At 42.9% G+C, this 16,484-nt stretch overlaps 1 protein-coding gene across 1 annotated transcript; it reads right to left on the reverse strand.

Annotated features, from left to right (window-relative positions):
* Positions 1 to 588: 588 nt before the first annotated feature.
* On the reverse strand, positions 589 to 3,671 carry pop4 (POP4 homolog, ribonuclease P/MRP subunit). The gene is made up of 7 exons (XM_018758124.1): positions 3,403 to 3,671; positions 3,091 to 3,143; positions 2,542 to 2,762; positions 2,347 to 2,424; positions 2,022 to 2,083; positions 1,807 to 1,908; positions 589 to 1,566 (listed from the first exon to the last, which is right to left on the reverse strand). Exons 1-7 carry the CDS (start codon positions 3,419 to 3,421, stop codon positions 1,430 to 1,432), a joined length of 672 nt encoding a protein of 223 aa, XP_018613640.1. The 5' UTR covers positions 3,422 to 3,671; the 3' UTR covers positions 589 to 1,429.
* Positions 3,672 to 16,484: the final 12,813 nt, after the last annotated feature.

The raw sequence follows: 16,484 nt of genomic DNA on the forward strand, positions 1-16,484 counted from the left end.
TATCAATTGGATGTGAGGATCAACTGGTGGCACAGAGGTACCATGCTCTGTGCTTATGACTTGACGTTTGTAAGTCTGAATCCCCTCCCTATTCCTGCTATAATGCCCTTAAGCTATGGACTTTCCCGTAAAGTACCCACTATGCAGCAGTTTAGATCTGTGTCAGCAGCATAGGGCAGCAGGGAGATGTGGAATGCGATCAAGACTCCTTCCTGGTTCAGTGTTCACACTTTGACGTGTTCAGAAGGATGAAATGCAGCACTTAAAAAGAACACCACAGGGCAGTACCAAAAGGAAATACCCTATTAAACATGATTACGGGCACAGTTCCTTGATTATGAACCGTACCACGGGGAAAAAAGGAATAAACAAAGACGGGGAAACCTCTAAGAGGTGGTGCAGTGGCATGCAGCAACATCTATTTTAAAAGCTTCCAGCTATAAAAACAGAATCACACTTACAGGCAAAAAGTATAAAGGCAAAAAAACCTGTTCTGTTTTTGGGCCAAGTTAAAGCACCAGTTCCATAATAAGGATGTTTTGAACATTACGTGGATGACAGAGGTCTTGAGAAGCAAGCACAAAGATAGTGTTTATTCATTTATCACATTATATACAATGACATCATTTATATTCGTTTTATCTTTTCATTCCTGGTGACATGCTATTTCTAAACTGGAATACTGTATGCTCACCTCACATTGTGGTGAAAGGCATAAAGGAAAATATGCACTCTTGCTCAAATACAGATCCAAAAAAATAAAATGAAAAATATCTTGTGGGAACAGGTAATTGATGGAAAACGAAGAGATTATCTGCCGTAAATTTTGATATTTACAAAATCAATCATAAGAGATGAATAATCAGAGACCATTCAAACGCCACAGTTTACTAAACTTCATTAAGTGTAAAACGGCACAAACAAAATACCTCGTGCATTTGCTGTTACAGTTTGTTGCACGACTCCTTGTGGCCACAAATGTCACTGCAGGGTCCTGGTTCAGTCACAATTTAAATCTTCATAAAATTCAGCTTCATATTTCATCAGGAAGAAAACATAAAAGGTTATTCAAAATAAATCATTTCAGCATGCAAAAAGGAAAGTACTGTAACCATGAGGACAAAATCCCAATGGGTCTCAATCCTTTCTTCTCTGTATGCTGATTTTTACCCCTCAATCCCAAAGCAGAAAAACAGCATTTCCTTTGTTTTTGGACATTAAAATGATGGAGTGCCAGATATAATTACAATCAATTACTTTAAAAATGACTACTGAAGGAAACTTTCATCAGGAAAGTAGGGTTCCATATTTAAGGAAGTGAAAACCAGAGACAGGAACATCTTCCATAGATTCCTGTGTCCCAGATCATGAAAACTCTGAAAGATAGCAGCACTGGAGGGGTCCAGGAATCCACAACCAACATATACAACTAAAGATCAATGTTTCCCTTTGCCTTGAACTTCTTAGCTGAGCGCTCGCTGGATCTCATTTGGAACCTGCTTCCATAGATGTGCGAGACGAAGCCATCAATTTCCACGCTGAAGACACTACCACGCTTGGGGATCACTGTGGGGAGGTAAGTAACTTATAATTCACAAACAGTACATCATGCCCACAAGTTTAAATCAACTTACACTGATTTACCCATTTATACAGCAAGGTAACCTTGATCAAGTGTGCAACAGCAGGAGGTGGAATTAAACACAGGGCTCTCAGTTGGGAGGTAATGACTCTAACCACTGCGCCACCAGCTGGACCTTACATACCGGCCCAATAGATTCCTTTACATACTAATTTCATGCCTACCTTTCAGTTTGTCCTCTTTGGTGATGATCTTAAACACGTGTTTTAACTCCTGCACCAAGATTCCTGTAGTGCCCACGTATGACGGACATTTTGACCGGTCCACTGGAACATAAAAGGAAGGGTCAAGTTTCTTTTCCAGCCTGTCTGTGAAAAGAACAGTTGCACATGAAGACACAATGTGATGTCCACTGAAATAAGAAGTTTATTTACCCCACCTGAGATAACAGCACCATGGAAATCTGCCTTCAGTAGCTTGTTCTGAATGACCTGTGGGTTACTGGGAGAAAGGTGACACGAAACACACCAAAATAGAGAAAAATTTACAAAAAAGTTCTCTTGTGGGAGTACATGGCAATGAAAGCGGCTATGGTGAGCTCAACATAATCAGTTTTACATGGCAACAAATTGCACCTCTTTACAGCTTCCAACAGCCTCACTGGGAGGAGATAGTTTGGAGCAACATGTCATTAATGTCCTCTTTTACTCTGTGAAACATCTCAGCACTCATTCAGCTTCTTACATGCAGTTGTCAACTTTTACCTTTCTGGTTTTAGCCCATTGCAGAGATCACGCACGTACTGCTTCCACAGCTCATGCAGGGGCAGAAAGAGCTCGTACCTGTATGCAAGTGGTCCAAGTGTTAACAGACACCAGCACAATGACCCTTGTTGGATGTCATCAGAATCAGAAGACTAGGAAAAAAAAAAAAAAAAAAAAAAGAGCTGCTGTACGGACTTGAGGTGCTCTGGCTTCAGCTGGAAGACCTTGAGCTCCCTCCTCTGCTTGGCACTGAGGCCCTTGGGTCTCTTCGTCTTCTTGGGTCCCGCCTTCTTGTGGTACTTGAGCACCACGGCCTTGTGCACCAGAGCACACTCGATTTTCGTGAGGGAGGCTCCGGGCATGCTCCGCCTCAGGAAGGCGCTGGTAAATGCCTCCGCTTTCTCATCATTCTGGGACTGAGGGAGGAGGGAAGCAGACATTTCAGCAAGGCATACCTGTAATAAATCAAAATGCAGCTCCTCCTCTGAGAGGAAGAGCAATTTCTAGTGTATGACATGCCATTCGCAAGTATCATCACGATGGGTGAAGCATTATTTAGTGGCACAACCATAATACAAAGGAGCAGGGTGATGTCCTCCTCGTGACCACATTACCACAGCAAATTTTTGAACCTTCATAGTTCGACATAACAAAACTGATCTGAGATACAGTGTTAAAAGCAATGTAGCACTGAAACAAGGAAATATGGAAGTCTTCGCAAGAGCTCAGTCACGGTGGGATAACCTTAACTCCGAGCAGTTGGCTCTGATCTTCAGGCAGCTTCAGCTCAACAATCCCTGTAAACACACAAACAGAGAGAGGGGGGGAAATTATGTAGAGAAGGGAAGAAGAGGAACTTGTAATTAAGTAACTCTATTAAATTATTAAATAAGGAAATTTGGCTTGTTAAAAAAAAATACCCCCATGCAATGCATGCATGCCCATGCCGTACAAAACACATGATCATGGTGGCAGAGTATTATACTCAGTATACACTGGAATATCTGAAAACATCAAATTAAATACTTTTTAAAATAAAATAAAAAACTAACTTACGCTGGGATTCTTTCGACATTATTGGTTTCAGTTAATATTTAAATCTCCCCGCATTAGACTGACACCCTGTATGCTCATCAGACCAGAATAATCAACTAAACTTCCGTATTTTTCCTCAGACCATAGTAATCAACCAAATTCGATTGTTCTCCATCAGACCAGAGTAATCAACCAAACTTCCAATAGTTTTCGTTGTAGGGTTCTTGGGGTTTCAAGACGCTTCACATTTAAGGTCTGGCACGGACATTTCTTTAACGCTGCTTTATTGTGCAGGCGCCGCCATGTTAGTTTTTTTTAATTTTTTGTTATACCAGAACGAGGCAAAAGAAAAGAAGCACCTCCCACCATACTCGTCAGAGCAGAGTAATCGACCAAACTTCTTCTTTCTCAGACCTCGGCAGTCAACGTCATCTTCTGTAAAGCATTTTCTCCGAAAATTCAAGGATGGAATGTGAACTGTTCTTTTTGTAACCTGCACCCAGGAACTAGAGTTGCCAAGCGTTCCGTAATACGGAATCGTTCTAAGAGTTACGTTCCGTAACGATATCGTACGGAACGCGGTTTATCCCGTATTTTAACCTTTCACACCCAGAGTTTTTAAAAGTATGTGTTACATATATTGATTGCATACATAAACTTAGCAGTTCGCATAAAAGCGTTAAAAGAGTTGGGGAAAAAAAATCGCAAGAATAGATGTGAAACAGCTGTGTCGCGTGTCTGAGGCCGACTGTTATTGAGCGTTACTACGTTATTCGCCTCACGCTGAACTGGACTGACTGCTCTCAAGGCCTTTATGACAAGTCTTGCGAGAAGCGAGAAAAAGTATTTATGGAAAAAATGAGGACCTAAAACAAGGAAGCTGAAGGGACTTTTTTGTTTGTACTTTAACCGGTCAGAATATATTGAACTTTGGTTTGTGCTGTTCATAAATGTGTGAAACAAATCAAATGCAGTCTACTTTTCAAGTTGCTGTGCTAAAGAAAAAGTTAAGCATTTCAAAGCATGTGCTTTTCATTGCAAATTTAACTTTTTTTTTTTTTTTCCCAGTTTGTCTGTTCATTAAAGTTAAAAAAAACTCACTTTAATTTAAAGGACTATGATTTTCTTCTGCAGGGGTTGGCAACCTTGCTAGAAACTGTGCCTATAAACTATTATTTGTAAACTGTGAGAATTTTGCTTTGCACTATGAATATGTACTGTATGGATTCTTACATTTTGATAGAAGTACATAGAAACAGGCATATATCATTAATTTATTAAACATTTTGGCCAAATATACACTGGTCCAGAACCTAAAGAACCTATATTTTGTGTTTTTCTTATAGAATTTAAGTAGTATATAAAGACTATTGAGGAGTTTGAAAATAAGAGGGCCATTAAGACTGTATATTATTGTAATATTTTTAAGGTGTTGATGTAATGTCGCTGGTTTTTTCAGTATTTGTATTTTTTGTGTTTTTTTTTTTTTTTCATTTAGTTATTTATTTTGTTTTGTTTACTTCCCCCGGCTAGGTTTGAGTGTTCTGGATTAATGTTCTTGTATTGTGAGTATTTGAACTGTTTAATAAAAAAAAAAGCTTCTATAATAGTGATATGTCATTAATATTAATGTTGTGGGTATTTTTTCTCATTGCCGTTTTTACAAATGATGTACAAAAGCAGTACATTTGAATTTATTATTTCGTAAAACCAGTCTAATTGATCATGCTTCCCCTTTTTATTTTTTGTAATAAATAAATTATGGAGCTCGATACTACCACCTGCTGTTTTGGAGTGTGGAGCAGTGAATGGCAGTACAGTAGTGTACATTGCAGTAATATACAGCACAGTATTATACTGCACCATACCATACTGTACTGCACTTCCCAGAACCCTCTACTCTCTCAGACATTTACACCAACATTTACCTGGTGTTTTTCTCCAGAGTGATTACTTACAGTGATTTATGCATGTAATTAGCAGGGTGGTTTTTACTATACCTTGATCTAGGAGATGACCGCAAGAGGTGGAAATCAATCCTGTAACCTTTGGATTCAAAGGTACCAGCTGTCTCCACTGCACCACCTACTGTTAGCAGAAGCCCACAAACCCAGAGCCCAAAGCGACACATCGTGTTTGCCCCCCCATGAAGTAAAGATTCATCAGCCTCTCAGACACCTCTTCATTGCGCTCTGTGCTGTGTGACATGTCATCATGTAACAAGAAGTTGCCACAGAGCTCTTGATGAGGGACATTAACTGTTGCCTGCATGTGTACACGCACACACACACACACACTGGCCTGATGGAGGAGTCGCTGTATCCCCTTTATCATTTAAATTTACTGAACTAAACTGGCATCCTGGCTGGTTCTTAGTGCTAACACTATGAGTTCATTATCGCTGTACTCCTTAGCAGGTCTCAGGGTATTTTTGTAACCAAATTTTCTGTGATTCCAAGCTGTTTCATAGTGTTTGTTTTAAATAAAAACACCACCTCTCTCATATTTAATAAATGCAGCCTTTCCATGTACCTGAGCACTGAATGGCTTTGCTGAAGTAATTATGGAGTCTCGGTCTGTATTACACGGCACGGTGCCTCCGGAGCTCAGATTAATGCGCTCCGGAACATGCACCGCGGTGGCGCTCGGGGGGGGGGGGGGGTGGGGGTGCGCAATTATGGCCCATTTCCTTCTGCAGCCAACATGCGAATGTGGGTCCTGAACACGTCTCTTATTTCCACATTAGGAATCATCGTCACTTTTATTGTCTGTTCCACTGACTACGGATATTATGCTCTGACATTACTATTAATACTTTTTGGGGGGGGGGAGGGGTGGCTACAGGTCAACGAGTGATTAAGGCCTCAGCCTTGTAACCTGAAAGCTGTTGGTTTGAATCCCACTCCCATCCTTCTGTGGCACCTTCAAGCAAGGTTCTCACCCTGAATTACTCCTGTGAAAATACCCACCTGTGTGAAATCCTGAGTCTCTTTTAATGAAGGCATCGGCCAAGAAGTAATAATATTATGAACTAATAAATAATTATACTAACAATGATGAGAAGATGAAGTCAGTTGTGTAACTGTGGTTATAGAGCATCTGCTGTACAAATTAAAATTTCACTTTTTCGACCCCCTTGTTTTTTCTGCTAAGCGTGCTGAAGTTTGGAGAAATTTCCTTTAGCTTTCAGCCTGTGCCGTTCAGAGCAGGACTTCAGATGACCGAGCACAACTCATCTTCTCTGCCCTGTCTAATCACATTGTTTTATTTGAGCAAAAATTCACCCTGGGGTAAATCTTACATCAGAGTCCTTTATGATGAGCTGTGTTGTGTCAGTGTCAATGTGTTATTGAAATACCATTAACAGTTGAAGAGGGGGGGTGTTAATATTTACAAAAATAAGAAGTACACAGAGGTCAACACTTCATGCATGTGGAGCTCAGTTAAAGACAACTGGCACTCACAGTGCTCATTCACCAGTCCTATTTGTACCACTTCGGAGATGCGTGTGCAGCAGAAAAAATGGCTGATATGTTTTGGGCAAATTGAAGCAAACTGGGGGTTTGATTTGATTTCAGGAGACAGGAGAGCATCTTCACAATCAGAGCAGCTCAGACACTTCAACTGTGAAGCTTCACGAGTGTGATTGTTTGTGCGGGGGGTGGGGGGAGCATATCTAAATATCAACACTGACAGCCAAGGGACTAAGCAAAGGATTTTTTCATTTAGCTGAAAAGTGCAGTTTGTCGAGTTTTTTGTTTTGTTTTCCTTTTATTATTCATGAAAGGGATTACAGTTTTCAGGGAAACAGTACCAAGGTTGGCCACAAGGGAACAGTGTTGGACTGAAGTTACACCTCTGCGGCCTGTGGGCCTCTACATATGAATTTGTGCCCATGGGGAGACAGATCATGACATCTCATTTCTCTGGCAATAGGAAGAAATGTTTGTCAGAAGCTTATAGACAGAAACAAAAGTTTGATTTCATGACTGATATTTATTTTTCTTTCCCAGTTGCTCTTTGTGGAGTTTTTCCCAATGTTTTTTTCAAATGTACTCTCCCCCATATCCATTTACAATATGGTATGTAACACACACACACACACACACACACACACACACACACACACACACACACTTCCTGTCTGTTGCTTTGTTCTTTCTTGTTGACTGTAGAGAGAAAAGGAGGGCTTTGCTTTCAGTGGCTGTTCAGAGATGAGTCGTGAGCCCTTAGAATAAACAAATCTCTGTGTTAGCGGCACAATAATATCTGACAGCCTCCTACAAGTTAAAAAGATTGTCAAAGCTAAATACACACAGGTGTATAAACACTCACACATACACACACGCCAATAGATGTGCACTTAAAAAAACTGGTATGCGTTCCTGCAACTTGCTGTTAGTGGAGGCTGAACCATAACAAGCAAATAACATGCATTTGCATAAAGTCAGTTTTGAAATGCTCTTTTATTTGTGTTTCAGTCTGAAGACACACACACACACACACACACACACAGAGTTCATCATGGGGTGTGTGTTGTCCTACTGTCATAAATCACAGCAGTTCTTATTGTATGTGGGAGGTCAACTGCCTACTTCTACCCCCATCCCCCCCGCGCCCCTCCCAGAGCACATTCAGCAGTGTCCGGTTCACATCCCTAGGTACGACTGGGTATTAACACAGTGGTCGTGGTGTGTTCTCAATAGCGTACGACTCTACGTTCTGTTTTGTCTTTTTTCATCATAAGCTGTTAATTGGACCCATTTCAGAGGCACTAGCTATGGTCGTGGGGTGGCCTGGCCAAGAAGTCCATCCTACAGACAGAAGGAACAAGGTCAATGTTACCGTGGTAATCATTGCAGTGCCTGGCAGTGATGCCCTGCGTGAGCCTCCGGTTGCAGAGATGAACATGATAAGGCGCTGTGGTCTACTTGCTCCCTGTGAGTGTGATTGGCTCTGCAGGCTTTAAAAAAATAAATTATCTGTGGCTATTTCTGGATCATTCTCTCTTAAACCAGTCGTTTCCCCTCAGATGTCAAATTTGGTGGTGAAGCCTTCTAATTTGTACTCTTTAGCTTCGTAGTGGAGCTGCTGGACTTTCCCTGTTGGGGTCCTGGCTATACTCTCATTTGCTGTATTGGTCCCAGTGAGTCCTGGTTCACTGTACTGGTCTCAGTGGGTCCTGGTTTGCTGTACTGAACCCAGTGAGTCCTGGTCTACTATAATGGTCTCAGTGGCTTCTGGTTCACTGTACTGGTCCCAGTGGGTCCTGATTTTCTGTACTGGTCCCAGTGGGTCTTAGTTCACTATACTGGTCCCAGTGGGTCTTAGTTCACTATACTTGTCCCAGTGAGTCCAGGTTTGCTGTACTGTACTGGACCCAGTGAGTCCTGGTTCACTGTACGGGGCCCAGTGGGTCCTGATTTACTGTACTGGTCCCAGTGAGTCTTGGTTCACTCTACTGGACCAGTGGGTCCTGGTTCACTATACAGTCAAAATGGGCCCTGATTTACTCTATGGTCCCTCTGGCTCCTAGTTCCATCCACAGTCCCCCAGTTCCTGGTTCACTCTGCTGTCAAGTCAAGAGACTGGTGATCCTGGTTTGCACTTCCTCACTCTGAACCGTAGATCTTCATTCTCCTACACATCTTATCCTCCCTCATCTCTGTTGTCTTTGATTCATCTCTTTCTTGGCCCCCCTTTCCTGAAAATTTATTAATTTCATGAAAGAAGCTGGATGTCGAAATTCACACCATTTTTCAGTTTGTACCAATCGAAGTCTACAGTGATATTTGAAGACTAAACCCCTTCGATCACATCCCTATAGGACAGGAGCAGGAATAGACACTCCCTGGGGGCCCATGGGTCACTTCTGTTCACATAGAAACTTTCAAAGGAGAAACTGCAAAACAAAAGTGCAGTTATGTGACAGACAAGTGAAATCAAAGTGATTGCGGGAGCATCAGACAGGGACAGGGAGGATAGGGACCAAGCCCATGAACTCTTGGGGTGAAACCCTAAATTAATTTGGTCAAGCAGATTTGGGAAGGAGGTTTCTGCCGCGTGGGTTCAAGATGAGGCTGTGCTCCGGAGTAGCAGCACACGGAGGAATTGCTGTGCCGAGATGTCGGACACTTCCCTTTTTCTTTGTGAGCTCCTGCTCTGTGGGAACAGATTGGCAAGAAGAACATCTGTCCTCATGTGTGTATTCGCAGCTCATGCATATTTAAGTACTGATGCGTGCCTGCACACAGGACCCCCAGCAGGGCAAAAATGAATGCACACCTGGATTTGTGCATGTAGGCGTATGTCTGAGAACAGAAACAGGCTCTCACCTGTGTGTGTGTGCATCCTGAAAATGCAATGTGGGCATGGCTGTGACGATTCAGATGTGCTACCTTCCACCAAACATTGCATTTGAGCTTTGGGTGGAGCTCCTGAAGCCCATCGCCATCGCTGTGTCCCTCTGTCCTGCACATGTCAGCATAACGAGCATCATGGAAAAACTACACAGACAAATAGTTTATGTCCTGATTTAAACTGACAGCTTGCAGTGCTGCACACACATACACACACACGCATGCACACACGCACACACAAACACACACACACAGTTTGTTTTTGCACTGGCACAAAAGGCTTGGATTAAAATTCATGGAGTTAATTTCATCGGCGGAGGGAGGGCTGCTCGCTCACTCCGACAGTCTGGGGCGCAATGGCTTTGCACCCGGGAGATAATGAGGCCCCCGTCGGAGTCATTGAGAGGAATCAAGGTGAACGCTTCTCTCCGCTCCTCCAAGCCGTGTATTTATAGCATGGTGATGATGGAATTAGAGATGTGTGCTCCCCCCGCCTCTCGCAGCACAAAGGCGGACGACTCCATGTATACGAGTTGTGAGCTGCTGCAGTGCTGCAGTGAATATGAAATATCAGCTCCAGTGTGCAGCTCTATGGCGACTGTGTGCCAGCAGTTCATATTAATCCATATACAATTTAGTGTAACCGGGGGCAACGCACAAAGCAGCCATTCTGAATCTGTATTACTCTTTAAAGGATTCAAAATCTACACAATGCCTCCTGAACTTATGAACACAGTTGGGTTCTGAGGTTTGTTCAGAGCTCATTTTGTTTGTAACCCCGACACAATGTTTCTTTCCAAATCACACACAATAAAAGCTTTAATACTACAGACGCCTCTCCATTTAGTCACAGGTTAGATTCTGCAAAAGTCTTGGATATAGTTATAATCAATAAAAAACACTTTTAAGAATTTTTACATAATACATAAAAATACTATATTATACTTTTTTCTTTAACTTTGAGCTACATTAAAATCAAAACTAAAATGATACAGTAAAAATGTCTGGTCTCCACAAACTCCTGTTTGCTGCTGATTGCTAACTGATTCCTCCCATAAGAATGTACAACGTTTCTCATCTTGTTACTGATAACTGACACTAAGGAAAACCAGACAGGAGCTGTAAACACTATGAAAGTGAATTGCATTAAGGTGAACCCACAGTCCTATTGTGCTTGAGTGCTTTTCACAGCCTTTACTGCTTTTTACTAAGGGTAAACACATGTTGTGTTTTCTTTGTAACATCTGAAATGTCAGAATATAAATGTGAACAAAATGCAGGGGAAAATATAAAAAAAAAAAAATAAAATTTTCATCTCTGAAATGTTCACAACATGAGGAACCACTGTACAAGTGGTCCCCGACTTACGATGGGGTTACTGACCACGAAACCCGTTGTAAGTCGAAAATATTGTAAGTCAAAAATGCATTTAATGCACCTAACCTACTGAACATCGTAGCTTAGCATATGTGCGATGGGCATTATCGGCTTTCCGCCTTCATGCTGGGCAATTATCTTGAGTTTCTCCTCAAGAGTATTTGCCCTCCTGTTCTTCTTCCCCCCAGTAACAGGAGATGCAGATGGGTGTTTCTGTGACATTATGGATGCACAAAACACAAAGTAGATACAGGGGGGTTTCTGTATAGCGACTGCATGGCAGACTGGTAGATGTGGATTGCTGCCGCTGTTCAGTATCGTGAGGAAGTATTGCACCGCATATCGCTTGACTGGGAAAAAATTAAAATTTGAAGTGTGGTTTCCACACACACACGCACACACACACACACTGACTGAAGCCGCTTGAGCCGAGCGGGATTGCGGCGAGCCGGAGCCTAACCCGGCAGCACACGGCGCAAGGCTCCAGGGAGGGGACACACCCAGGACAGGGCGTTAGTCCGTCGCAAGGCACCCCAAGCATGACTCGAACCTCAGATCCACAAGGGAACAGGCACAGGCCAAACCCACTGTGCCAGAACAGTTTCTACTGAATGTCTATTGCCAGCTCACCATTGTAAGTCAAGGAGTATCTGTATTTTGTTTATTGCATCTTAGCAAATGTGCATGGATGTCAGCACTGTTTACAAAGTTTCCATCATATATTTTATTTGACGACTGTATAAAATGGCATGGTGGCATAGCAAGTAACCCTGCTGGCTCAGGACCTGGGTGTTGTGAGAGGACATGGGTTTGAACCCTGCTCAGTCTGTGTGGAGTTTGTATGTTCTCTCCCTGCCTGCGTGGGTTTCCTCTGCATGATCTGGTTTCCTCACACAGTCCAAAAACATGCTGTTCAGGTTCCCTAATTATGTGTGAGTGACAGAGAGAGTGTGTTCCCCTGATGTATGGATGAGTGTAAATAGTGTATCTAGCAGTGTAAATGACCTTGGTGAATAAGGTGTGTGGGCTGGTAACACTACATAGTATCCATTGTAAGTCGCTCTGGAGAAAAACATCTGCTAAATAAATAAATGTAAATAAAATATGCCACAGTTTCTCCAGTTGCTTTGCACTGTGTTAGGGGAAGGGAGTTTCATGAGACAAAAACACTCAGTGGTCCAGAGCAGGTGAAGTTTCTAATGCATTTGATCAATGACCACAGTGCTGGCAGTTCTTGGGAAAAAGAAAAAATGCTGTTTGATTATATCATATCTGCCAAAGACATGTGAAGATATGTTAAAAAATCATAACAGAGCCTTAGATAAATGTCACTACTGATAAAGTGGATTGATATCGACAGAACTTGAGCACCAGGCACTGCTCAGCGATAGTATTATTACCCATGAGCCCCACCCTGCCGTTAAATATAGCACTCATTAACGACGTAATGCTTTACTCTCTCTGACCTCACACACGCACACACACACACACACACACACACACACACACACACACACACACACACACTCACACACACAGATATTTTATTGCTATATTGGCCAAATGGTCCCATTGCTGAAATGTAGTTGTGCTACTTTCAGATATAATTCTGGCAATGGGAGGAGAACATTAACCTAATAGGCAAAATCGTTAGCCTTGAGCGCTAACTGCATCTGGAAACTACCAGCAATTTTTTTCCAATTGGGGACAATTGCAGTGGAGGCAAAAATAAAGCTAGGCTAGGCTGATCTCCTAAGGGAGATGGGTCGATGAGCACGTGTCCACCAAAATGCGTGAACCTAAAGCATGAAGGGGGAAAAACACGACTGAGTGGCTCCCGGTAGCAACTGGCTGCCAAAGATGACGCACCACCACTCGAATGCACACTTTTGGGCATAAAACATCTCAGAGTGGGCTCTTCAAATAATATACGTATAAATTCAGAAGAAACTTCTAATATGTAGCAACAGACTCTGCAAAATAAATAATTCCCAGAAAAGATATGTGGCACCGAGCAAGTCAACGCAACAGGTCCATAGTAAAAACATGTTAAGATGATGTTCAGTGTGATCACGGGGCTGAGAATAAACTGTCTGACCAGATAACACATTATCAGAATTAATGAGGCTCATCCTGAGTCCTAGGTGTTGTTTCATTTGTTCACTGGGCTGCTCTGTTGCGTTTGACTATACCGGTGCTCTCGATCTCTTTACGCCACTGCGTATTTCCTGATGGACCGAAGGTCAAGTCCGTTTTCCAGGAACCAACAGCAGTGGTTCCTTCTCAGATATATGACATCGCGCTCCTGGTCCCTACTGCCAACTCCTTCAAGAATAAGCTACAATTGCACAAAAGGATTTTAAAACTATATAAAGGAATTAAGAGGTCACGGTGTCTGCGGTGACACGGATTCCAAATGTGAGCCAGTGCTCGAACTGGGAGTCACGTGGCGGTCCAAGTGCAGGGTCGACGAGCGTAGGTTTGACAGCCTGCTGGGCTGCATGACCATCAGACAAATTGGAGGGAACATTCGGGGAGACTTTACGAATTCCCCATCTGCTGAGTCTTCGCTCCCACAAAGTACAACAGCTTTCCCATTTTACGGTTGAGGACTCCTTTCGGTGACTTAGGGCCCTCAGGTTGAGCAACTGTAATCAGTAATAATACTGAAAATATACCACTAGGATATAAAACCACCAGATGATTAATGCAACGTCACTTCGGGAATATACCTCTGTGTGTCTCACATATCAGGCCTGGGTTTATGCTAATGATGATGATTATATTATTATTTTGCCTCATTGAATCTAGCTTACTTCCTTGCGGGATAGCATTTGCTTTATTACTAGGCCATAACTTTCTTTTAATTATTATTAACAATAGCATGCCATGATTACAATCAAACACATAACACAAGGACACACACACACACACACACACATTTTCTGAACCACTTGTCCCATATGGGGTTGCAGGGAACGGGAGCCTAACCCGGCAACACAGGGCGTAAGGCTGGAGGGGGAGGGGACACACCCAGGACGGGACGCCAGTCCGTCGCAAGGCACCCCAAGCAGGATTCAAACCCCAGACCCACCGGAGAGTAGGACCCGCGCCAACCCACTGCGCCACCGCACCCCCCACAAAAACTGCAGTATTCTGAAAATGTGATCAAATATCACTCTCTGAGAAGTTCAGTATCCAAAGAGCATTCCTATCATATCATACAGATTAAATGTTAATTTTTCTCACTAGACAAATTTTATCCCTTGGATTATCTATATATTGTTTTTACACAGGAATGTTCTGATTTTGACCAGTGCTCTCCTCACCTGAGTGACACCAAAAACAAAATATGTTACCACTGAATTAAGTGGAGGGGGGGTGCAGTGGCGCAGCGGGTGTGGCCAGGTCCTGCTCTCTGGTGGGTCTGGGGGTCAGGTCCTACTTGGGGTGCCTTGCGATGGACTGGCGTCCTGCCCTGGGTGTGTCCCCTCCCCCTCCAGCCCTGCGCCCTTCGCTGCTGGGTCAGGCCCTGACTCGCTGTGACCCCACTTGGGACAAGCAGTTTCAGCCAGTGTGTGTATGTGTGTGTGTGTGTGTGTGTGTGAGTGTGTGAATCAAGTGGCCTTGCTTCTGTACTGCCATGAGGTGACTGTACCTCTGATTTACACCAGGGGGCACCTTTCTGAGCTTAGCTGGTCTCAGCTATGCTCTCAGAACTGCCCGTAAAAGGCCACTGGTGGAAGAAGCTCCCTGCCGAATCTTGTTTGTTTGTCTCTGCTCCTCACATTTTTCTTGGCTGCCTCAGTTTTAATCGTCTTTGTGTCGCCTTTCGTCTGAAGTTCTGTTTTCGGAAGACTGCCCATTTTGTCATTGACAATAAAACTGCACATGGTTTAACTCAGCTGTCCACATCTTTATATGAACCGTTGGAACACACCTCTGTCAGTGAAACTACATATGTTTTTTTATTACCTAATATTTTTGTCTAAAGCAGCTTACAGTATATCCAATTTATATACCTCTGCCTGGACAAATATGGTGAAATATATGGCGATTAACTCAATACTCCTAGTACAGGTTGGTACTAGTGAAATATAACCAGGTTACTGTAGATCTGCAGGTAACAATATTGAGAGTCACTGTGAGTCAGCACAGTAGGGCCTGTGGAATAAGTCACCAAAGTGAGCATTAAGGTACACAATGAGTGAATACACTGAGGCTACACTCTGTTTGGAAAGTATGTGTGTTCAAGTTTTATTTGTCACCTAAACAACCATACTCAGTATGATGTGCAGTGAAATGCTTTTCCCCACACACACACACACACACACACACACACACACACACACACACACACACACACACACACACACAGTCTGAAACCACTTGCTCCAAGTGGGGTCGTAGCAAACGAGAGCCTAACCCAGCAACACAGGGCGTAAGGCTGGAGGGGGAGGCATCACACCCAGGACAGGACACCCGTCTATGACAAGGCACCCCAAACAGGACTCAAACCCCAGACCCACCTGAGAGCAGGCCCTGGCCAAACTTGCTGTGCCACCGAGCCCCCTAAATGCTTTTCCAACTCTCCGTAATACAGACTGATAGAAGAGATAATATAAATAAGGCAATAAAAATAAAGTAGAAATTAGAAACATACTACAGAAATGTGAAGAATATATAATGATGAAAATAGGATAGAATAAATAAGTAAAGTAAGATAAAAATATAATGGTAAGAATATATATGTGTATATAGTGGTCTAAAAATATGGAATAACAGAAATATAATAAAGATGTATTAGAAATATACAGCAAAATATTGATGTGGGGTCCAATATTAAAGGTTAAAGAAAAAGTGCAATGTGTGCAATGCTGTGCAAAAAAAAAAATCTGTGCAATATTTGGCTCAGATAGTGCTCCTTGTGCATACAGTCCAGTCTCTACTCCATAGTGTTATGTGTGTGTGGGTGTGTCTGCACATGGTGTGTGTGTGTGTGTTGGGAGAGCTCTGGTATAGGAGACCAGGGAAACACACCAGCTGTTCTCAAAGAACTTGATGTAGCCAGAGATAAGTCAGTGGATTAACATATTTTAGACGAACGAATAACTTCTTCCCTCAGCTTAACGATAAAACCTCTTCGGTGAAATGCACGTGCACGCACGGGCACGCACATACACACACACAGACACACACACACACACACACACACACACACAGAGAAATAAAGTGAGTCGTTGGGGGGTAACCATATTCCTCTGCTCTTCGTTGTAAACAGATGTCTCAGATGTCTCAGTCTCCAGGTAGCGGTGGCCTCGTCTGCGGAACAGACAGATGTTCCCCTCTCGCATCATCGCGCCACCG

The sequence above is a fragment of the Scleropages formosus genome, chromosome 1 (assembly GCF_900964775.1).
Source record: "Scleropages formosus chromosome 1, fSclFor1.1, whole genome shotgun sequence".
Classification (NCBI taxonomy): Eukaryota; Metazoa; Chordata; class Actinopteri; order Osteoglossiformes; family Osteoglossidae; genus Scleropages; species Scleropages formosus.

What these genes read in the sequence shown, in the direction of transcription:
- pop4 (XM_018758124.1), bottom strand. An exon ending in GCCAACTGCTCGGAGTTAAG is followed by an intron (nt 2,763 to 3,090) that starts GTTATCCCACCG and finishes CTCCTCCCTCAG; the next exon opens with TCCCAGAATGATGAGAAAGC. An exon ending in CAAAGAGGACAAACTGAAAG is followed by an intron (nt 1,567 to 1,806) that starts GTAGGCATGAAA and finishes ACCTCCCCACAG; the next exon opens with TGATCCCCAAGCGTGGTAGT.